This window comes from Vombatus ursinus, unplaced genomic scaffold, assembly GCF_900497805.2.
Source record: "Vombatus ursinus unplaced genomic scaffold, bare-nosed wombat genome assembly UNPS02014793.1, whole genome shotgun sequence".
Lineage (NCBI taxonomy): Eukaryota > Metazoa > Chordata > Mammalia > Diprotodontia > Vombatidae > Vombatus > Vombatus ursinus.
The window spans coordinates 10,832,955-10,857,236 of NW_020954571.1; the positions used below are offsets into that span (position 1 = coordinate 10,832,955).

Below are 24,282 nucleotides of genomic sequence, written 5' to 3' on the forward strand. Positions count from 1 at the left end.
CTTTTTAAGTGGTAAAATGCTATATAAATTTCAGTTATTGTTTATTATTAGTTAACTGCACCAGCAGAAAGAGGGCCACACCAATGAAATCATGGATTTATGGAAGCATCAAAATATAATTACAATCAAAAGTTAGATGTAGATATTATAGCTATAATGGACATTTCTCTGTCAATCACTCCACCTTTCTTTCCTTCCTTGAGCTTTGTTAAAGGATCAGATGATCTGCACTGAGATGGCGTCCTTTCCTAGAAAGCCTAATCCCTAATTACTCCAATTAGCCAAACAGTCCCTACTTCTATAAGGTAATGGGGTAAAAAACAGGACCCCGTACTTCTCTTCTGAATCTGGGGCTCTCTGCCACAAGATGTCCCTTTGCGCGGCCTTATTGCTCTGCTTTGTCACTCTCCCTCCCCCGGTACCAAGCCCTTTCACCCTCGGCTTGGGCCCCGAGATAAGCCGAGGGGGTGGAGGTAGTCCCATATCCCTCTCCCTCTCCACCGGGGCATGGCTCCAGTCCAGGAAAAACAGCTGGCACAGAAGAAACACTGCGAGTGGAGAGAGCTCCGCAGTACCCATTCTACTAACCTGAGCCATCTGGCGATAGAGGCAGAAACGCAGGAGGGGGAGAAGATTATGGGAGAGAAAAGGTGCTAGGATCTTAGCAGGGAAGAGGCGGAGAAAGAAGAGGAGTGGAGGGAGAGGGGGCAACTTGTACCCTCGCTTTGTCTAGGGCTGCAGGTATTTTCCACTTTAAGAAGCAGCTCAGCTGGAGGCCAGAGGGCAGCAGCGAGCACCGGCGCCGGGCTCGAGACACGGGGTGCAGCGGGATCTGCGCGCCGCGGCGGCACCTCCTCTCCCCGGAGCTGACAGGCAGCAGGTGGGCGGAGTGGAGGCCGGGGCGGTGGCGGGGCGGACGCCGCCGGCTCCGATGCTGCGAGGCTGCTGGTCCGGGTCGGTGCTCGCAAGAGGAGGAGGGGTAGAGGGAAGAGAAGAAGGCTCCGCCAGCGGGGAGTCTACGCCATGGACTTCAACATGAAAAAGCTGGCGTCGGACGCAGGCATCTTCTTCACCAGAGCTGTGCAGGTAAGCTGAGCTGGGATGGGCTGGGCTGTGCTTGGATGGGCTGGGCGGGTGGGGCAGCTGGGAGGCCTGGCTTCCCTCCTGCTGCAGCCAGCTTGCTCCCTGGTCCCTATCTCCCCACCTGTGCTGTGTCCCCCGCGCGTCGGGGACCCTGCCTCCTCTGCGAAATCGACATCGGGAGTCTGGACTGCAGCCAAGAAGGGAGTGGAGGGGAGCGAGTCCAGGAGGGGCTGGAGAGCTCCCGGGACTGCAAAGCAGCCACTTCGGCGCCCGCCCTGCTTCCCAGCTGGTGCGCTCTGTGACTCGGCCCCTGCATCTCCTAGGGCTCTCCCTGGGAGACCCGGATGTCTAGGATGCTGTGCGGTCTGATTGAGAGCATCCTAAGGCAGCTGCTAAGAAGGCACGGAGGAGGAGAGACTCTGAGCCAGGCGCCAGAGGCTACTAGCTCAGTACTCTGGATCTACAATGCTAGGGTCTGTGACAGAGACGGTGTCTAGGAAGCTTTCAATCCTAGGGAAGCCCCTTCATGGAACACCTTTTCTCTATCTAGCTTCAGGGAGATTAACTATTCTGGTTTTAGTCTGCCGAGCCTCCGCTTTTGCTACAGGCCCCCAGAAGCAGCTTGGGGAGGGGATGGGGGTGGAAGATAAACTTGAGCTCACATATCTGTTCTATCTATCATTCTAGCTACCCCCCCTCCCTTTTCCCCCACTCCCCTGGCACTAACCAACTAGTGACTACGACAGCTTGGTGGGGGAGGGGGGAGCTAGGGATGGACCCCCCCCCACTCCGCTTCCCTCCCCGTGTTCCACTCAGCCCCAGATTCCTGTTAACCACCCAGCCTAGGAGAGAGGCTGCCTGAGCCATACCCTTAGTATGGCCCTGTGTATCCATGTAGTAGTTCAAAGCAAAGGGTGGCCTCCACATGTGCTGAACTGTGCTCTCATAATGTATGGCAGTAAAGTCTGAGCATGTAGTGTCCAGACCACGATAGAGCTTAATAGTTTGCATCTGGCAGCTTTTTCTGCCTGGCTCTTTGTGGGAAGGGTGAGGGAAGGCAAGACAAGGGATAATGACCACATCCTGACCAGGACACGTGGCCCATGGGTCACACCCCCTATTCTGAGGCTGGTTGGGCAGACCCAGAGTAAACAAACATTGTAGGTTGCTGGCTTCCCTTTTCTCCCAGATATGGATTACAGCTGAGGAGGTGAGGGGTCAGAGCAGAAGAGTCCTTGAGTACTTAGACTGTTCTATTCCCTTTTGTTTGGTCAGCCTGGAAATTCCATCCCTAGGTGAATTTTGGGGAGTGGAAGTTGGTTCTTTCTGTCTCAGCCAGGTATAGTAAAAAGAGCACTGATCTTAAGAGTCAGGAGATCTGGGATCTAGTCCTAGCTTTGCCACTCATTTGGCACTTGGACCTTTGCTGTGTAACTCCCTTCTCTGAACCTCAGTTTCCTCTTTTGTAAAATGAGAGTACTGGACTGGTACCATCTAGCTCCAAGACTCCTCCATAACTTAGGGTGATCTCAGCAGGAGACAATTATGTGCATTACCCAGTTAAGGTAGAATTCCTTTAGGGAGAAGCAGCATGGCATAGTGGGTAGAACACTAGACTTGGAGTCAAGTAGATCTGGGTTCAAATCCTGCCTCATTCACTTATTTGTTGTTTGACTCTGGGCTAGACATTTAGCTCCTTTTAGTGTCAGTTTCCTCAAATGTAAAATGTGTGTGTATCTCTGTGTGTGTGTGAGAGAGAGAGAGAGAGAGAGAGAGAGAGAGAGAGAGAGAGAGAAAATAATAGCACTTATCTCTCAAAGGATTGTTGTGAGCTTCAAATGAGATAATGTACAAGATTAATCAAGTTACAAATGTCACACCTCCCCCAGGAAAATAGGAAAGGACTATGTGAGGTGGAGGATTGAAGAAGGGTCATGGACCTACTTGTAGTCAGTGAAAGAGTCTTGGGAAGAACAGAGGTGACCTAGCTCCCAACCCAAGGCCCCAGTTATCTGTGTCCTTGGATGTCCCTTGTCTATGTTTACTATGAGCTCCAGGAGATGTTTTCTCCCACTCTGAAGGGCAGAGGGACACAGGAAGCTGGTTTTCTCTGGACTTTCAAACCACCTTCCCCTTTCCCCCAGTTATATTCATGGCTTTGGGATGGGGAGTTGAGAGCCCTCCCCCTGGTAGGGAATGGTTGAGTTGTCAGGGCAACCATACTATCAGCCTTTATATCTAGCCTAGACTGGATTGGCAGGTTCCTTCTCACCATTTCCACTCCCACCCAACCCTCCCCCATCCTTCATCCCCACCTACCTCTGGCCCAACCCTTTCCCCACTCCAAATTTACCCTTCTGCAGGAGCTGGGGGTCACCTGGAGTGTATGTTCATATCTCTCTGTGTGTGAAGGGAAGGCCCCCCCACATGTGGAGCCTGGGTGGCAGTTACTGGCAAATGAAATCTCTGGGGAGTAGGAGGGACCCTGTCCCACGCAGCAGGGATCTAGAGGAGAGATTTATAAATAGTGGCACTTTTTTTTTCCATAGCAAGCCCTGCTGCTTTCTGGCTCCAGAGCAACCCCCAGCACCCAGGATCCTAGGACCAAGCTCCTTTTAAAATAAATGAGGGCCAGAGGACCAAACCTGAAGAGAAATGTAAGGGGTAGAAGGGAGAGAGCAGGACTGAAGAGCTAGAAGGAGGGAGATTTCCAGACCTCAAACCTACAAGTTGTATTATGTAAAGAGCACTGGATTTACGGTCTGAAGACATGGTTTTAAACCTCTATCTGTGTAGCCTTAGGCCTCAGCACAAATCACTCCTCTTTGAAAGTGGAGGCCTCCATTTCCTTGCCTATACAATGAGGAGCTCTGCAAGATCCTTTCTAACTATAAATCCTAGGATCCAAGTCATCCCATCCTTGGTTTCTGCAGCCTGAGCTAAGAGCAGAGAGGTGGTGAGCTCCCTGAAGGAAAGCATTATAACCTTCTTCCTCCCTCCTTCCCCCCAATCCCAGATTCTTAGACCATGGTCCTTTCTAGTGAGAGGACCAGAGACTCTGCAACCATTAATCTTATCACTGCAGAACGGATAGGGCAGGGATAAGTCCACACCAAACATTTGAGGCTCCTGGAAGATCCCAAAGTATTTTAGGGGAGGAATGGAATCTGTCTAAGATATGAGGATGGCAGTCAGGGTCATCTGTCTTGTGTCCAAAGGTAGCAGGGAAGGTCTTCTTTTTCTCCAGCCCTGGGGTTCATTCTGGTTTCCCCAAATGGCAGGCAGGACATAGGGGTAAGAAAAGCAGCTACACCCTGGACCATGATGGATGGACCTAAGGACTAGGGGGTACCTGGGAGCTTCCCTGTCTGATATGGTAGGATTTTCACTTCCTGGTGAAAGGCAGGAGATTTCCAGGGCTAGCAAACCGTGTTTCAGCTTCTCTGATTGTCTCTGGATCTAGTTACCATAGTGATGGCAACTTTAAAAATTACTAGGGAAGTGGGAAATATAGCAAGACCAAATGTGAGCTGGGTTTTGGACATTCAAATTTGATAAGGCAGCATTATCCTCACATGGGCTCGTCCAAAAAGCAGCTGGAAATGCTAGGCTGCAGCTCATAGGATCATACGATATGGGGTTAGAAAGGCCCTTTAACTCATCTAGACTAGTCTCCTCATTTTCCAGATTGTAAAAACTGAGGCCCCAAGAGGGGGACCTTGCCAAGATCACACTGATAGTAACTGGCTGAGCTAGGATTCAGTCTTAAGTCTGAACTGAATTCAGTGTATTTTCTACTATAGCCTTGCCTTAGGAGACAAATCAACCTGGTTGGAGATCAGCAAATCCATAACCATTTATTAAGCCCCTGCTAGGATGCAAGTACATAAGTGAACTAGTTCCCCTTCCTTGTAGGAGCTGACATTCCAATAGGGGAAGGATGAGGTCTGCACATGTGATTTTATTGGTATAGGGAGCTCCTGCTTGAAAAAACTACTGTTAACTGTGCTGGTTGGCACCTTCTCTGTAACTTACCGTTCTTGTTGCAAGTCAAATGACTTGTTCAGACTTGTACAGCTAGTATGTGTCAGAGACAGGATTCAAATCCAGGTCTACCTGGCTTCAAGACCAGCTCTTTATCCACTATCCCAAGCTGCTACTTAGACAAAACAAATATGTGGTAATTTAGGGGTGGGATCTAAGAACTAGAGAATTAGGTGAGGCCTTGTGAAGGAGGTGTCACTTGAGCTGAGCCTTGAAGAGAGCTTGGGGTGTCAAGAGACTGAGGTGAAGGAGAAGAGCATTCTGGGTAGAGGGGCCAGCCTGTGCCAGGGTAGAGGGATAAGAGATAAGATGCATATAAGGCATAGAAAGTAAGAGATGACTGGAGATGTAAACCTGGACATTACCCAAACAGATGTCGATAGTTGAAGTGGATTAGAATAAGGGAAACTGTAGAGATTGGAGAGAAAGAAGCCTTCAGGCTCTCCCCACCTCTGGTTATAGTGGGGTGGGTAGGTAGGTTGTCATGGTAGTAGAGTATCTTAGTATGTGCTTGGTTGAATGGGGGCAGAAATAGGGAGGTTGTTCCAGGTTGAAGGTGAGTGGGTACAAGGAGAGTAGGCAGTTTTAAATGAGGGGCTGTTTTAGGGTAAGAGAGATTTGGGAGTGTTTGTAGGTAGCAGAGCAGAGTGGACACCGGACAGGTTGAGTCTTTTGGAGTCTAGGAGGAATGAAAAAGAAGGTAAGGAGTGTGATTGGTGGGGGAGGGATTGAGAGGAGAGGAGGTTGAGCTGGCAGAGGAAAAGGGAACCCCCAGGCTAGAGTTCTTACAAATGGTTGCTCATACTGCATTAACCCAACTCTGATCCTCCCCTCATCCTCAGGATAGAGCCTGGGATCCTGGGAGGCAGCAGTAGCTACATGCTCACTAGGAAGAAACCCAAGCCCTAGTGCATTATTGATGGGTTGGAAGTCAACACTCCTTTTTCTCCCCTCCCCCTTTCCCTCCCTCTCCCCCTCCCCCCACTTCCCCAGGCCAGAGAGGCCACTCCTCCATAATTTATCACTATTCCTCTGGGAGAAACCAGGGCAGGGCCTTCTCCAGGGGCCTGAGTAAGGACATCATGGCCCATACTGGGCACACTAGGCTGTGAAGCCTGCTCTCCTCCTCCTCTCTCAGTTTCTTTACCATAGATGGGGCAGTATGGTGGGACAGTAAGGAGGGATAGTGGGATTCAGGATTCTAGCTCTAGTTCCGGGGCTTTTGGGGTAAGAGGAGACAGTAGTTCAGAATTTCAGAGGTGGAAAGGAGCAGGAGGTAAAGGGTTCCTGGGAAGCTTGTATTTCAACCAATCCTGATGTAAATTTTGCCTCCTACCCAAGGCTGGGGTACTCAACATGCCTATCTAGGGTTCTCAGTCTGTCTTGTGAAGGCTGCTTTATTTATGTCTTCTGCATGGCTAGAAAAGTTTGAGCAGAGGCGGGGATCCCTATAGAGGATATTCCAGCATAGGGAGGTAGGTTCTCTGAAGGACTTAAAGGTAGGACCTTTCTACCTGGAAGAGTCTTACATCCCCATACAGAATAACAGGGTTTAGGGGAAGTCCTGAATGACTTCTCTTATTCCTCTCCCCTTCCACTGAGGCACAGGCCTAGAGGCTTCCTATGTGGCAATGTATTCTTGCTGCAGAGATACAGGAAGAGGCATACAACCAAGGAGAATTAGAAAAAAGTGACTCAGAACTATAACAATTATCAGGAACACAAAGGCCCAAATTAATTAAGACTTGGAAAAAATGCTATAGACAATTTTTATAAAATCAAATTTAAAAAAAATCAAAATAAGTGAACTGCTTGGGATAGGTGATATGATGCTAATAGATGATAGAGAACCAAGCATTCAAATCCTAATTTGTTTCCATCTTTTCTTTCAAGAATGATCTTCTCTTGATTGCCTTACTTGTATAGGGCACTGTACTAGGCACAGGGATACAAAAACAAAATGAAAAAGAGTCCTTGCCTTCAAGAAACTTATATTCTACTGGGGGAATATAACATATAAACTACTCGAAGCAGTTAAGTATATGCATGATAACTCGAAGAGGAGGAAGAGGCCATTATTAATTAAGAGGATCAGGAGAGGCTTCAGGTAGGGGATGGTTGGCTCTTGAGCTGAGCTTTCCAGCAAGCTAGGGTACAGAAGTCAAGAGGGAGCACATTCCAATTATTAGAGAAAAGTTTGGAGAACAGTGAGTTAATTGGTTTGCCTGAAATGTAGAATGCATAAAGGGAAGTAATGTGCAATACTTCTGGAAAGGTAGGCTGGAGCCGAATCAGGAAGGACTTTTAAATGCCAAGGTGAAGAATGCATTTGTCCTAGCGGCAATATGGAGCCGTGTAAAATTTCTTAAGCCAGGAACATCTGATTTAGGAAGAAAATTCTATCAGCTTTGTGGAAGTTAGAATGGAGAGGGGAAGGAATGGAAGCTGGGAGTCCAATTAGGAAGCCATTATAATAGCCCAGGCAAGAGATGATGAGGGTCTGACCTGGGATGTGACCATGTAGAGTAAGAGAGAAAAGGGGACACATATGAAAGATATCACAGGGGGAGAATTGACAAGAGTGGGCATGAGGGAGTGGGAAGAATGAAGGATGATTCCAAGCTTGTGAACCTGAGTGTCTGCCTTCAGCAGAAAAAGGGAAGTTGGAGGGAGAGTTGGATTTTTGGAGGAAATGTTTTATTATGGATTTAACTTGTTTGAGATGCCTGGACATTCAGTTAGGAATGACCAATAGGCAATTGGTGATACAGACCTAGCTTTCTGGAGAGAGGGTGAAACAATCATTTATTTGTTGGGGGAATTGAAGCCCAAGGTAAGTTAGAAGATTGTGAAAGAATACCTAGCTTTAAATGAGTTTCAAGTCTCTAGACTCGATAGTTAATATGCATGACATAATCAGTTATTTTCTAAAGTACCAAGAAAATTTGCAATTATGCTCAGGGACCAACTGGTGAGGTCATTGAGAGAGAGTGTAGAGAGAGGAGAGCCTGGGACAGAGCTGTGGAGTACACCCACAGTTAGGGGGCATGATATGGATGATAGCTGCACAAAGGAGACTGAGAAGGAGTGGTTAGAGAGAAGGGGGGGGACCAAGAGAGAGAACTGCATCATGAAAAGCCAGAAAGGCAAGAGTACCCAGAATAAGAAGAAGATGGTTGACTGTCAAAGGCTACAGAGAGCAAAGGAAGGATGAGGACTGAGAACAGACCATCACATTTGGCAACTGAGAGATTATTGCTAACTTTGGAGAGAGCAGTTTCAGTTGAATGAGGTCAGAAAAAGGGTTGCAAAGTGAATGAAGGGAAATGAAGTGGAGACAGAGGGTAGCTAGCTTTTTTTTCCCCTAGGAGTTTGTAAAAGGAGAGAGGGATGTAGGAAGATACCTTGAGGGGATGGTAGGGTTAAATGAAGTTTTTTTGGGGGGGAGCAGTAAAGGAAACTTGGAAATGTTTCTAGGCATCAGCTAAAGAAGCAGTAGCTAGAGATCGAAGATTAAAAGAGGAGGGATTGTAGGGGCAACAGAAGACATAGGAGGGGATAGAATGACGGGTTCACATCAAAGGGTTGACCTTGGGGAGGAGAAGGGCCATCTCTTCTTTAGAGACTGGAATAAAGAAGGAGAGGATGGGAGGGATGATGTCAGGGATCTTTAGATGTGGAGAGAGAAGAGTGATCTTCAAGTGCATGACCACTATTTTATCAGTAAAGTATGTGACACAGTCTTCTGCTGAGACAATGGGGTGAGAGACTTGAGGAGAGAAGTTTTGCAACAGCCACTTTAGAGACAATACAAAGAAAGGTGAGCTCATTGATAGTACACATCACTATCATCATCATCATCATCACCATCACCACCACCATCATCATTATCCTCATCATCATTATCCTCATCATCAGCTAGCATTTGTATAGTACTTTAAGGTTTACAAAGCACTTTACAAATATCATCTCTTTTTGTCCTCATAACAGCCCTGGGAGATAGATGCTATTATTATCAACCCCATTTTGTAGATTTAACTCATGGTTAAGTGCTTTGTCCAGGGTCATACACCTAGTAAGTGTCTGAAGTAGTTTTTGAACTCAGAACTTCCTGACTCTAAGTTTGACACTATCCACTGAACCATCTAGATCCCACCATTGGGTGAATTAGTAATTGGTTGAACCTAGAGAGTGATTTTTAGATTCATCGATGTCATCTTGGAAGAAGACTCAAGTGGTGCACCACAAAACTCAGTCTTCAGCTCTGCCTTTTTCAGGACTTTTATTAATGACTTGGATGAGGGTGTATTTGGCAGGGACCAAGCAAAGAGGGATAGTTAATGTATGTGTGGCAGAATCAGGATTTAAAGGCATCTCAACTAGCTGGAAGACTGGGCTGAAAGTGAATGGAAAGTCCTATACCTAGGTTCAAAAAACCGAACTCCACAAGCACAGGATGGGGAGTGGGGGTGCTGTGCTCAGCAGTTCATGTGAAAAAAAACCAAGGTCACACTCAGTGAGTCAGCACTGTGATAGATGTGGCTGCCAAGAAAGCAAATTAGATCTTGGGCTGCAGGTCTAAAAGTACAGTGTCCAGAATAAGAGAGGCGGCGGTTCTCCTAGCACAATCAGGAGCATTGTGTGGAGTTCTGGGCAATGTTTTGAGGGTCACTGGCAAACTGGAGTAGATCCAGAGAAGGGGACTAGGTAGGTGAGAAGACTTGAAGCCAAGTCTTTTTAAAGAATAGTTAAAGGAACTGAGGACTTTTACCCTTCAGAAAGAATACTTTGGATCAGAAGTGGAGAGAATGATGGCTCTCTTTGAATATTTGAAAATCTGGTATGCAAAAGAGAAACTCTCAGAGGACAGAACTAGAGATTCAGGTTTGGAAGTTACAGAATACTGATTTCAACTCAGTATAAGGAATCCTTTCAAATAATGGAAGCATCTGAAAGTGATTATATTGCCTTGTGAGATAGTGAGCTCCTCATCTCTAGAAGTGATGTTTAATCTTGTCAGTTGTTATTTTAAAAACTGTTTCCCTATTTCATCTAGGAGGAAGTGCAGGGGCTACTTGAGGACCTGATCCCACTATGATCTGCACAGGAGTTTTGACCTACTCCATTTCTGAACTGGGCCAGTTTGTCCCTCCTTAAGCAACCCACTCCTGAGTGCTAATCATATTAATGCTGAACATAGTGAGAAACTCAATTTGAGCTGCAACTCAGAACTCTTGAGTTCAAGCCTATGTAGCCAGGATTACAGGCATATGCCACCACATCTGGTGAACAGTCAGTTTTTTCAAGTACCTACTGTGTGCAAAGCACTCTGCTAGGAGTGGAGGAAGAGAAAAGGTTCAGGTAAGACTTGTTCCTTGCCCTCCTGGAGCTTATGACCTAGTTGGAGGAAAAAAATGCCAACCCTGATAACTATAATATATGACAATCTAATGCATTGAAGATTAGAAAACAAAATGTTCTATGGAGTACAAAGGGAAAAGTTTTTACCTGTGAATAAGGGAAGACTTCTTTGAGGAAGCAGCATGTAAGTTGGACTTTCAAGGATGAGTAAAAAGTGGATAGGGGAAGATGGAAAAGGAAGATATTCTGAGCCCAGGAAACAATGTAGTCAAAAGCCCAGAGGTGGGAGAATGGTTCAGGGGGAAGAGAGTAGACCAGGTAGGCTGAAGAGTAGAGTCTAAGGAGAGCATCATAAGACTGGAATAGTAGGCTAGTGCCTGCTTATGAAGAGCCTTGAATGCCATGCACACGAGTTAGAATTTTACTTAGGCCTCTGAAAACTTCTGATCTGAGCAACGTTACCGGAAAGATTATGCTGGCAGCAATATGAAGGATATGGATTGGAGGGGGAGAAGCTGACCAGGATATTGCTATAGTCAGGGCATGTGGTAAAAAGGGCCTGTGTGAGAGTGACAAGCATAGGGAAAAGGCAGCAAACAAAAAAGGTGTTGTGAAGGGGACATTGAGAGGAGATCAGGAAAGTGTCAAAGATAGCCCTGAGATTTTGGACATATGAGATCAGGAGAACGGTGGTACCACAGCCAGCAATAGGGAAGTCAGAAGGAAAGGCCAGTTTCTCCGGCAAGATACTAAGCTCTGTTTTAGGTATGTTGAGGTTGAGACGCCAATGGAACATCCAATCCAGGTGTATTTCCTGGATGGACATCTATCCATGTGCCAAGAATGTTGCAGAAGGGATTCCTGCACCGAGGAAAAGGTTATATTCTCTTTTCAAGATCCCCTCAGGATCTATAATTCTCAGATCCATGAGGTCATAGGATTTAGAACCAGAAGGGACTTTAGAGGTCATCGTCCAACCCTACCATTTCATAGGTGAGGAAACTGAGGCTCAGCGATGTGACCTACCTGAGGTAACCTAAGTAGTAAGCTGCAGATCTGAGGTGTGAATCAAGTTTATCTGACTCCCAATCCAGTGTTCTTTTTAACTATAATTATATAATCGGTGGACATTATTTTGGGGCAAGGGGGTCCTGGGTGGGGTGTGGTGGCCCATGTGATGTCAACCAACATCGCTGAAAGCAATAGCAGAAGTAACCAACGTGAAATATTATTCAATGTTTTTTGATGCGTATCCGTACCATCTCAAGTAAGATTCTCTAATCCTGTTCATCCTAGGACATACATACCCGTGAGCTGCCTGTGACAGACTGGAAGTGACTAATGCATCCTACGCTACTCTCTCTTCCTCCATCTCTACCAAATAGCAACTGGTCCAGCTCTATGACTTACCTACATTGCACATTAATTAAAAAAAAAAACCACACACAACTTTCCCAATTACATGTAAAAACAAATTTTTACATTCTTTTAAAAAGATTTTTGAGTTCTAAACCCTCTTCCTCCCTTCCTTCTCTCCCCTCTCATTAAGAAGACAAGCAATTTGATATATGTTTTACATGTGCAGTACATTTCTCATGGTACACTGGAAAGATCACTAGAGGGACCTGGGTTCAAATCCCACCTCTGACCTTGAATTAACTGTGAAACTTGGAAAAGTCATTTAATCTCCCTTGTCCTCAGTGTCTTTATCCGTGAAATGGGGGAATTGGATTCCATGGCCTTCGTGCTCCCTTCCGGCTCCAAATCTATGATCCCACCTCCAAAAGTATCCAACCTTCTCTTTTCATAAATAAGGAAACTGAGGCCTAGCAGGATTGTTACTTGATCAAGTGGCTGAGGTAGAGTTTGAGTCTAGGTCTTCTGACTCCAAATTAAGGCTGCTTTCCATCACAGCAACAGCCTCTGTTCTCATGAACCTAGCAATCTAGCAGTCTGGCCTATTCCTTTCCCTGATGGCTTCACTGAGGCTCTGAGGCAGGAAGTAACTTTCTCGTGACAACAAATGAGTGCTGAACCCCTTAACTAGACCCAGTCCTCCTGAACCCTGTCAGGCCAGCTCCCCAGTCTCATAGGAATTAGAGGACAATTTCAGTGTGGGAAGGCCTAGAAGAATGACCCCATTCCTGGCCCCATGTCCTTATCCCAATGATTAAAGGGTGTTTCTCCCATCCATTACCCCTGACAACATTCTTTCTACAACATACACCCCGTGGCTGCCTCTCCAGAGATAGAAGGATCCAGGAATGGTTAGTGTGGGTCACAGTGTTGTCAAACTCAATAGAAACTTGACTTAGAAAACCACAAACTAACATTGTTGTATCTTATTTTTTACTTATTTTGTTAAACACTTCCTAGTTACATTTTAATCTAGTTCTGATTCAAGGCTGGGGAGTTTGGCTGGCCATGAGTTTGACACCTCTGGTCCTGAGCCTGAACCCCGGATCCTTTTTTTTTTCTTTCCATACTCCCATACAGTTCACCGAGGAGAAGTTCGGGCAGGCAGAGAAGACAGAACTAGATGCTCATTTTGAAAACCTCCTGGCCCGGGCAGATAGCACCAAGAACTGGACAGAAAAGATTCTTCGCCAGACAGAGGTGCTGCTGCAGCCAAATCCCAGTAAGCAGCAGGGAATCGGGGTAGGAGGGAGTGCGGGCAAGGGGTCTCTGTAGGTTTGGAGGGGCCCACCTGAGGGCAGACAGGTGGAATTCAGCCAGATTTGGAGGAGGGCTCTGGAGGGCTGCATCCACACAAGCTAGAATACAGAGTCCCCTGGAGTCAGACTCTAAGGTGGAATATTTTAAGATTTGAAATGAATTTGTAGTGCCTTGGTGTGGCTGCAAAACCAGTAGAATGTAAGTTTCTTGAGGGCAAGAACGGTTTTTCATTTTGTCTTTATATCCCCAGGACCCAGATGGCAGTTTCTTGCAAATAGTAGGTGCTTAACAAATGCTCATTGGATCGTGAGTTTGGGTGGGGAGGAGAAAGAAGAGAAACCAAGGAGAATAGTCCTATCAAGGGGCCATGGCTTTGGCATCTTTGTTCAAAGGAGAGAGCACAAAAGAATCTTGTTCTTGGGCATAAAGACTCAGGGATGGGAGAATTGGCTAGAAAACAGAAGAACAGAAGAGGGAGAAATCCTCAGCATGGAATGTCAGAGCTAGAAGCAACCTTAAAACAGAGAGTGTTAGAATCAGAAGGGATCTTAGTGACAATCTCATTAGTTTTACTAAGGAAGAAACTGAAAGGGGTCACAGGATCTTAATTTGGAAAAATGAAATTATTTGCTCAAAGTCACATAGGCAGTAAGTAAATAACAGAATCAGGATTCGAACTGAGGTCCTGTGACTTCTTCTTACTACATCCTGCTTTTATTGCAAATGATGGTCCAGGATCAAAGTGGAAGGGCCTCTAACTAACTTTGGAGTCCTGGTTCTAATTCTAGCTGTGAATGTGTATATATATATATATATATACATATATATACACACATACATACATATACATATACATATATACATACACACACACACACACACACACACACACACACACTACCTCTGTGATATAAGGCATCTCTGGACCTCAGTTTTTTCCTCTATAAAATGGGTTGGTTGGACACAAGTATAAGACCTCTCTCCTCTAGCTCTGAGTACTATGGTCTAAGATCCTACCTAAGAAGAGAATGAAAAGTTGAATTCATCCAATTTTTTTTAATTGCCATGTGGTTAAAAATCGAGTGTTAAATGAGAATCTTTTGTTTGGTGTGGAGAAAAGTTGTAAATATGTATGAAATGTAAATATCTGCTATGATAAGAATAACTTGTGGAGTCTATATCCTTGGCAATCAGTAAGTAGTGAGCTGCTGGCTGCTGAAGGGAGGCGGTGAGGGTGAGGAGAAGAGAGGTTTGGAGGGTTGGAGGCTGAGGAGTGGTTTAGATGATCCCTGGGTGAAATCTGTTGGGACTATAATGGGCAGGGTGGTCTCTGTGGGTCTTGTTCCAGGTGCCCGGGTGGAAGAGTTCCTCTATGAGAAGCTGGACAGGAAGGTTCCCTCTCGAGTCACCAATGGGGAGCTGCTGGCCCAGTACATGTCAGAGGCTGCCAATGAGCTGGGGCCAGAGACGCCCTATGGTGAGCCTGAGTCTCTGCCCAGGCCTGACTTCTTCCTCCTTCCTTCCTCCCTCCCTACCTTCCTCTCCATAGCTCTGTCCCCTTTTTTCCCTCCCTCCCAGAAACACAGAATGGTGAAGCTGGAAAAGGCCTTAGAATATACAATAGTAGAATATGGGATTTTAGACCTCGAAAGTGCCTTAGAGACCTTCCAGTCCTGTCCCTTCATATAATACCTTGAAAAACCAAAGTCCTGAGAGAAGCTACTTGCCTCATGTCATATAGCTAATAAGAAGCAGAGATGAATTGGAAGCCACTTCTCCCCTCCCCCACAGGGCAGAAGCCAGTGACCTGAAGTCTGCCCAGCTTCTCATATTCCCTGGCCCCCACCGTTCCCATGCCAACACCTGGTAGCCCCTGGTGGGCTTAGTCTTGTCCCACACCCTTAGGGGACAACTCTTCCTAGAGCACAGGGACAAGGCTCTAGCTCGGTCTGTGTTTTTCTGGGTGTCTTTTTACACCTCTCTTCGTATTTGTTCTGAATCTGTGTATCTATTTTGATGTTTATATGATAGTTGGTATATGTGTAAGTCTGTGTTCAAGTTCTTCTGACTTCGGGTGGATGTGAGTATATATGGGTGCCTCTCTTTTAGGGTTTGTGTACATCCAGGGGTGGGTACCCTCAAATATATATTTTCTTCCATATATTCTTTTATGTGTGCCCTCCACCTGCCCCATCCTGGTCCCTGGTATTTCAGTTCTCTATATCTCTGATATCCCTCTGACTCGCCTCCCTCAGGGAAGACCCTGCTCAAGGTTGGGGAGACTGAGAAACGCCTCGGGGCAGCAGAGCGAGACTTCATCCACTCTGCTTCCATCAACTTTTTGACGCCTCTACGCAACTTCTTGGAAGGGGATTGGAGGACAATTTCGGTGAGGAGAAGGAGAGCTGCCCCCAGTCCTTGCCTCCCTTCCCCCTTCCATGACTAGAGGGCTTTTTTCTCCCATCACCCCCTTTGCAGGTGTTTGTGTCCTGGGAAGCTGCTTCCTCCAAGCTGTGCCTGGTGAGCATGGGAACACGCCTCCTGCTTGTTGGTCCTTCCCTTGGGTTTATGTCCCACCTAGACAGGATGGAATATTTAATGCTGTTTCTTAAAAAATTCAGTTCAGTAAACATTTATTTTGTTCCTACTGTATGCAGGACCCTATGATAGGCACCAGGGATGCAAAGTTAGAAGGTGACACTGACCCTCCCAACCCTCAAGTTGCTTATAATCTTAAATCTGCTTTTGCCCTGGAAGTCTGGGATCGACGGAGCTGGAAGGGACCTTAAAGATCATGTAATGCAACTCCTTCATTCTCTAAGTGAAGAAACAGAGGCCCAGAGACTTTCCAGAAAGGTCACTTACCTAAGATCACCTTCCAAGTCCCAAAGCTGGGACTTGAACCCAAATCTTTTGATTCCAAGCCCACTTTTGTGGTTGCTTTTGTTTTTTTCCACTCTGGCATACTAGGTTCTCACATGACTTGGCTACTGTCTCCAAATACAGCAGGGGTCAGCCAGGCAAGAAGATGGAGGCCATGTGTTTGTCAGTCTCTGTTGTCAGACTCAGGCTTGGAGCCTGGGGAAACTGAATTCTCTCCTGGGCAGAGCCTGGCTTGCCTATGTGTCTAACTATTCCCCTCCTGCTCACAGAAAGAGAGACGGATTCTTCAGAACCGGCGCCTGGATCTTGATGCCTCCAAAGCCAGACTGAAAAAGGCCAAAGCAGCTGAGGCCAAGGCTGCGGTAAGTTCTCTCCTCAACGTTTCCCATGATGTTCAGGGCCTAGCCCTGCCCTCCCTGGAGACTTGTTGGGGAAAAGATGACAGGAGGGTAAGGTGATGGGGACTTGGGAGGGAGGGTGTAGAATGAGGAGTGCATAATGCCTTTCCCTCTGGACTGGTCACCACTTTGACCCTACTTAAAGGTTGCCTGGTTTTTGGCATGAATTCTCCTTACTTGCCTGAGTAGCCTTGGAATGGCCTCTCCTGTCTGGGAGGGGTTCTGAGATGTACTGATTAACTTCATGGCCACTTTCCCCTGCGGGGCAGGGAGACACTTCATTAACTCTTCCACTCCCTCCGTATCCTAGGTTCCCACTGAGCATGTCCAGGAGTGTAATATCTACAACCCTTACTGACCCTACTTTTTAACCTGTGACTTCTGGGAAGGGACCAAATGGGTCTCCTATCCCTATCCTGGCCATTGGATTCCCATGGCTCCCTAGGCTTTCCTTTCCTGTTGTTTTGGACCTGAACTACAGAGGACAGGGTGTGTCTCTTTTTCCCGTCTCTTCCATCTGAGCGATGAGAATCTTTTCCATGGCCAAGATAATTGCTATGGGATGGAGCTAGCTAATGCATTGTGGCCAGCAAACCTGTTTGCTAATGTATCAGTGCACATCAGAGCCTTCTCAAGCCTGAGGTGGGACTGTCTCTTGCATGTTCCCTATTTCCTCTCCTCGCCCCCAGTGTAGCCTGTTTTCTGTCTCCCTCCTATCTGAACTTGAGGAATTGGGGCAAGGAGGAGGCTGGGACTCCCTCTCCCAACTCTATTAAAATTCCTATTTCCAAAGGGAACTTATTCCCTTCTCCCTCCATTCCATTTTAAGGGAAATCAGAGGCTCTTTAAAGGTGGGTACACTGGACTCTGTGGGGTCTGTCACTGGGGAAGAGAGCACTGCAGATCCTCTATGTAGCAAGGTCCCCTGGTTTCCCAGGCACCCACCAATCCGTTGGGAAGCAGGGAGAGTGAGATGATTTAACCACTCACCCTGGTCCAGGGCCAAGGATGTTAACCTGTTCTCAGAGGGATGGGCAAAAATCTCAGAATGAGGAGTAGAACTTCTGGGGAGTGGTATGCGACCAGAAGGGTGATGTTTATCAGCTTCTGAGTGCATCCAGCTTCCAGTCCTACCCCTAGAAAGATCAAGTTACCCAGCCCCTATCCTGGGCACATACCCACATACCCTGTGAGATGGCCCGTTTTCCTAAGGCTTCTAGAGCAAGGGGAGACAGGACTGTTTCTAGTTATGGTAGGAAGGTTGAGTGTTAGGGAAGGTGTGTCTGTGTATCTCCTTTAGTACTTTTCCGTCGGCCTTTCTTCCTGAATTTGGCTCACGTCTAACCCCCTGCTTTCTAACGCTTGCCCTGTACTTAACTCTTTCCTTCCCCAGACTATCCCTCTCCTCCTGACTACCTGGATTCAAAGAACCCTGGGGAACACCCTAGATCCAAGACACCTAAAGAGACCAAGCCATCAGTCTTCCCTCCATTCCTTTCTCATTCCCTGATTCATACCCTAGGGAGGTTTAAACCACAAAGTCAGGGGATTTTGGGCTCCCAGGGGGATCAGCTGGAATTAACCCTCTCAGGCCTGAGTTAGAGGGAGAGGGATCTGATGTGGTCTGTGTTTCCCAGTTGTGTTGGGCCAATATCCCTCAAGCTAGCTGGGCCCATGGGGAGCAGTGTGTTCAGATTTTGGGGCCATAGCCAAAAGTACAGGCCATCCCCAAGCCCCATCTGCCCTTCTGCCCCTCCCTGGAGGATATCCCTCTTTTGCTGCCCAAGGCTCCCCAGGCACAGATCTCTTCCAAAGTGCCCTCTCTGTTAACATGTCTGCATCTGTCCATCCTGTCATCTTCGACAGGGAAGGAGGGAGATGTCTCGCTGGGGCCTATTCCTGTAGCTGCCTGCGCTGTTGACTCACTAACTTTTTTTGTTCTTTTTTGGTCTGCTTTGGTAACTGGGCTCAGTGTGAGGGAGATGTGAGTATATCTGTGTCCCAAGTGCTGTGCTGCTTTGCCATTTTAATTTTTATTGTTGTTGTTGTTTCTTCTTTTCACCTTTCCCTAAGGGGGCCCCTTGCCCAAACCTACCTGGAAGGGTGGTAACTGAAAGGTGGGCACATTGGGAATGGCTAATGGCTCTCTCTGCCTCTGTCCCATAGAGGCCATTAGAATTGTGACCCCTGATGTTTGGGATGAAATGGGGTCTTCTGGATAGTCGGGAGCTCATCTGGTCTTGGCTGCTTAGTGGCCCAGTCCTCCCTTTCTTGGGAGCCCCAGGCCACCTTGCAAAATAACCTTTGCCTGGTTGCGCCCTGGCCTGGGGCCCCAAGTTGGGAGAGGCAGGTGCTGTCCTTAAGAATCGCTCTCTCACGCTCTGGTCTGACTGGGTACATGGGTACATTCCTCAGTCCTGTCCATTCTCCATTCACCCAGCCGCATTAGAACAGAACCATCTACATGGAAGGGTGGGGGAAGGGAAGGGGTCTGTTTCATATGGTCCAGGGCTTTGGGATTAGGATGCTGCATTGATCGGATACAGTGCATCCATTGTGATTTAAGTGAGTTGGGGGCCTGGGAGGGATGGAGGAGAGAGTGTCCAAGGGCTGAGGTCTGCTGGTAGAGTCTAGAAGGCAGAGCCCATGCCCCCCTCCCACCCCCAGGCCTCTCTCCCTTGAGGAGTATTGTGGGGTGGAGGAGGAGGTCTGATCACTGACGCAGAAGTCTTTAGTACTCAGCTACGGGGACAACTTTTCCTCCCCTTCCATGCAAGCCTAGTAACTAGTGCAGTGTCTAGCACACAGTAGACACTTAATAAATGCTTACTGATTGATCATCAGGGGCCCACGCCTAGGGGGTTGGTTAGGGGCAATAGCTTCAGTGGGTCAGCTGAAGTTTTGAAGTGGGGGGAGGGTTCAAGTTCTCCACCAACGGTACTCCTCTGTGGCACCTCCCTCCCCCAGCCCTTTGTCTGGGCTCTGGGTACAGCAGGCATTGCCCGTGAGGGTCTAGGTAGGGCATTTCCCCTGGCTCTAGCTTCCTGGCCCCCGTGATCTCTGGCATGACTCGTCCATGAATTCTGTTCCCCTCCCCAACCCCAGGCCGTGCCTGATTTTCAGGAGACTAGACCTCGTAATTACATTCTCTCTGCCAGCGCATCCGCGGTAAGCTCCTTGTCCTATTTCCCCATCCCTCAGCTTTCCCTCCTCCTTCACTGTGCTGCCTCCCACCTCTGAGTAGACAGTGGGGATCCCAGTTGCCAGCTTTCTTCCCTATGATCCCAGCCCTCCACACCCCCTTAGAGGCCCCAGAGGGTGGGTGAATGGAACTTCGCATCTAGACTGTCAGAGGGTAGCAGAGAGACTAGAGATATCTTCCCTGGGTTTGGGTTTCCTTTCCCTAAGACCCTTCCCTCAAGCTCCAATGCTTTTCGCCCAGAGAGGGTGCAGAAGTGCCAACCCCTCCTTCACTCCTCATCTATCTGCCCCATGCCCATAGCTGCTATCCTGTACCCCATTAAGAAAGAGGGAGTATGGCATAGTGGATAGAGTTCTGGACTTGAAGTCAGGAAGATTTGGGTTCCAGTCCTACCAATGATTCTTAGCTGTTTGACATGGGCAAATCACTTTATGCCCCCCATGCCAGTTTCCTCATTTGTAAAAATGAGACAGTCCATGTTGTGCCTCCCTCACAGAGTTATCGTTAGGCTCACCTGAGATGCTGATTGAAAAGCATTCTGCAAACATCAAAGTATCATAGAAATGTCAGCTATTATTATCAATGTGCTGAAAATAGAGTGTTCTGCCCTTTCGGAGCTGCTAAAGAGGCCCGGGAAGAGGGGGGAAGGCAGGAGTCATGCCCCTCTCCAGGAAGTCAATCCTGTGAGTGGTTCAGTAGCTTCGAAGGGGGCTCTTGCCCACTCTGAAGACCAAAGGGGTCAGTGCCTCAAGTGCTCAGGCCAGATACCCCCCCCCCCAACACTGATACAAAAGTACAAGTGTTCTTCACCCAGCAGACCCAAGCAACCCCACCTGCAGGATACTCCAAATTCTAGTACTCACCTGCCTTGTGTGTGGAGGGGGGAGGGGCAGGGAGGTGGAGTGAGGGCCATAAGGGGCTGCAGTCCTGGGCCTTGGCAATATGGTCGCTGTGTGGAGGAGGGAGGGAAGAAGAAGGGGAGGGACAAATGGAAGGATTCCTGGGAGATTTTCCCTTAAGGCTCTCTCATCTATAAAACCCCTCCAAGGTCCTTTCCAACTCTATGGATTTACATTCACTCTAAATATGGATCTATATATTTCCACTATGTGTGATCCTATGATTCCCTATATTTTCCCCTGGTCCTGAGATTCTGTGGAAGGGAAAAGGGGGTTACTTGAAGAAAAAGGGCCTCATTGTTCACATCCTCCTAGTTTGTTGCCAAGAACTTCCTGTTTGTTCTCCCTGCTATCTTATTTGAGCCAGGAATGGATCCCTATTCTGTGGATGGGGAACCTGAGTGGCTCGGAATCAAATAGTGAGTTCGGGGCATAGCCAGGCCTGGAACCCTGGCGTCCTGCTTCTCAGGCCAACAGACAGTTATCGCTCGTCACCACAGAAAAAGCCGGGGCCCTTAGCAGTGAAGGGCCGCCACCTCTAGAGTTCAGTTGGCCAGCCATACTCTACTCAATTAGAGCAACTTCGAGGCTTACATTCATTACAATGGAAGAGATTTTGGTTAGGTCTCAGGGAGAACTTTCCCAGGGATAAGGGGTGACAATATCAGGAGAATGCCGAGGAAGGGCTGCTAGTTCTTTCCTCTCATGCTCATTCCTCTCTTCCTTGCTTTTCCTAAAGGCCATGCATGTAGCATGTTGGACTGACTTGTCCCCTCATGCCCAGCTGCAGCCCCTAAGATGTGGGGATAGGGCGGGGGGGATTTCCAGAAGGCTGGGGCTGCAGTTGAGCATTGGGCCTTTTGGGGGTGTTGGGGACTAGACCAGTCTCTCATCCATATTGATGTCTCCTGTTGTGGTCCCTACAGCTGTGGAGTGATGAGGTAGATAAGGTAAGTGCTTCCTTTGGGTGGGGAGAGGTGGGGGATGTGGAAAGTACCTCCAGGGGGGCCAGACCAAGTGGTAGACCCAGTACTTAATTATGAGACCTTCAGGAAGTCACTTTCACTTCTCTGGGCCTCAGGTTCAGTTGGGAAATGAAAGGATCATGAACTCGGTGATCTCTCTTCCTTTCTGTTATCTTCTGTGGTCCTTCCAGCTACAATAGTCCATGTTCTGACATTCTGCAGTCCACCAGTCTTGTCCATGATTCTAGAGCATAATTAGACTTTGGGCCTAAGGGCAGAGGGGACATGTTGAGGGATCCCAGGAGACTGAAACTGATCTCTGACCTATTTAGAGATTCTCAGCCTTTTATCCTTGTAGCAGACTGCTTGCTTTCTCAATGGGTCGGGGAGGGGCTGGAGGGAGAGAGAGAATTTGGAACTGAAATTTTTTTAAAAATGAATGTTAAAAAAAAGAGGGGCAGCTAGGTGGTACAGTGGCTAGAGCTCTGGCCTTGGAGTCGGGAGGACCTGAGTTCAAATCCAGCCTCAGACACATAACACTTACTAGCTGTGTGACCCTGGGCAAGTCACATAACCCTGATTGCCTCACCAAAAAAAAAAAAAAAAGAGAGAGAGATTCATGTCCTAGGGGTTGAGGCACAGTTCAGAGTTCAGGACAAGAGAAGAGGGATCGGAATAGAAAGGCTGAACTGGGAGGAAAAGGAGATGTCTTTGTTCCCAAGAGAGGGAGGCTTTTAGGTGGAGATACGTGAGCACTAGTATAGTGCCTAGCACATTTATTCAGGCCCTGAATAAATGAATGTTGAATGACAGATTGAAAGGGAATAGAAGAAGAGGAAGAGGAAAAAGAAAGGGAAACTCATATCCTCTGACACTTTCCATCCCCCGCCCCCCCCCCAACCTCAATCTCTTCTAGGCAGAGCAGGAACTTCGTGTGGCCCAGACAGAGTTCGATCGGCAGGCAGAGGTGACTCGTCTCCTGTTAGAAGGAATTAGTAGTACCCATGTAAGTGTCCCAGATTCCCCTGGGTTCTGACACCTTTGTGTTATTTTCCAATCCCCTGCCCCCAGACCCCAAAACTCACACAAAAATCCCAAGTCAGGTAGAGGTGTTAGGAACTCAAAAAGTAAATACCCCTGAGAGAGAACACACCTTAAGAGAATCTGGGAGAGGCCAATACTTAACAAGAATGAAGGAATCTTTAATTGTTGGGTTCAAGGCATTAATGAAAGGTAGGGTGCTTTCTTTCAGACTACAGTTATGTGTAAGACCAGTGTTGTGGCTGGCATTAAAGAGGGAGCCTCACTCAGACTATAGGGTGTCCTTATCCCCAGAAGAGGTAAGCATTTAAGTGCATAGTGTGTCCAAGGCTCTTTACAAATATTATCTCGTTTTGTCATCACAACAACCTTGTGAAGTAGATACAATTATCCCCATTTTATCCCCTGAAGCAGACAGAGGTTAGGTGACTTGCCCAAAGTCACACACCCAGTAAGTGTCTGAGTCCGGATTTGAACTCAGGTCTGCCTGACTTCCAGACCCAGGGCTCTATCCACTGAACTACCTTAACTGCCTCAGAAAGAGCTGAAACAGGAGGAACTACCCCCAGAATAGTTCTCCATGATGTCTGACCTAAAATGTAACATCATCCTTAGAGAAACTTCCTGGCAGGAATATAGACTAAATTTATATCTCCTCCTTCCTCACCCCCAAAAGGGCTCTTTTCAGCTTCCTTCTGGGTGTGTGAAAAGTGGCAAGGGATGGGGAGGGCAAGGGAAATGAGGGTACCTTGGCCTTTCCCCACCAGGTGAATCACCTTCGCTGCCTCCAGGAGTTTGTGGAGTCTCAGGCCACATATTATGCCCAGTGCTATCGACACATGCTGGACCTACAGAAACAGCTGGGCAGGTGTGCAGCTTGGAGTAACTGGGGTAGCGTGGGATGGGATGGAAAGGGAAGAAGGGAGGGAAGGAGGGAGGGAAGGTTCATTCATTCACAGGCCAGGAAGAAGCCTGGCCTAGTAGCAGGGCCACTTGACCTGGAGTGATTGCTTATTCTGACCCACCCCAAAGTAGGGGAGATTGGACCTTTGGGGTGGTCTCAGCTTGGAGTTAGGATGCTTGGGTCCCTTCTCTGATGCTGCTCTCCACCCACAAAAGGAGCTAAAACTTCCCTTCCCTCACTCAGGAGCCTCAAGAAGTCAGGTCTGGAAAGTTCTTTGGAGGGGAGGGTAGAAGGGAGGTAGGGGGCAAAAAACCCCGTGTTTTTCATGTGTTTCTCTTGCATTTTTCCTCATGCGGCCAGCACTCAAGGAGTGATGTAAGTATGAGTGGTGGAAATCTGCCCTCATGTTTGGTTAGGTACAGTTCACAGGGACATCAGTGCCCCATCCCATTGCTCAGTAACCTGGGCACCTCCACACTGAACCTGGAAGATGGCTGCTTGCCCCATCTGGTAATAGATTGCTTGAAGGTTCACCAAGTGCTGGTGGGGGAAGGGGAATCGTGGCTATGAGTCACCCGCCATCTTATAAGCTCAACCCTGTCAAGAAGTGATTTCTCCCTCTTAATGACATCAGAGCACTGTATTCTTTTTGTCATATTCTAATTTATATTATATTGTATATATAGATGTATGCGTGTGTATATGTACATATACATATACATATACGTGTGTGTGTGTGTAGTTATATGTGTGTGTATATGTGTATATATATATATATATATATATATATATATATATATATATATATATATATATATATTGCCTT

The 24,282-nt window shown here is 47.5% G+C and overlaps 1 protein-coding gene across 3 annotated transcripts in view; it reads left to right on the top strand.

The window, feature by feature from the left end:
* Positions 1-915: 915 nt before the first annotated feature.
* Positions 916-24,282, top strand: part of SH3GLB2 (SH3 domain containing GRB2 like, endophilin B2) — a 25,841-nt gene continuing 2,474 nt past the window's right edge. The window contains exons 1-9 of one of the 3 annotated variants that reach the window (XM_027869789.1): positions 916-1,086; positions 12,985-13,126; positions 14,513-14,641; positions 15,420-15,553; positions 16,317-16,409; positions 19,551-19,613; positions 21,473-21,496; positions 22,428-22,517; positions 23,320-23,420. In XM_027869789.1, coding sequence (XP_027725590.1) covers positions 1,024-1,086; positions 12,985-13,126; positions 14,513-14,641; positions 15,420-15,553; positions 16,317-16,409; positions 19,551-19,613; positions 21,473-21,496; positions 22,428-22,517; positions 23,320-23,420 — 839 coding nt within the window. In that variant the 5' untranslated portion in view covers positions 916-1,023. The remainder of the gene's footprint in view (positions 1,087-12,984; positions 13,127-14,512; positions 14,642-15,419; positions 15,554-16,316; positions 16,410-19,550; positions 19,614-21,472; positions 21,497-22,427; positions 22,518-23,319; positions 23,421-24,282) is intronic. The other 2 variants (XM_027869790.1, XM_027869791.1) reach the window with 2 other exon arrangements.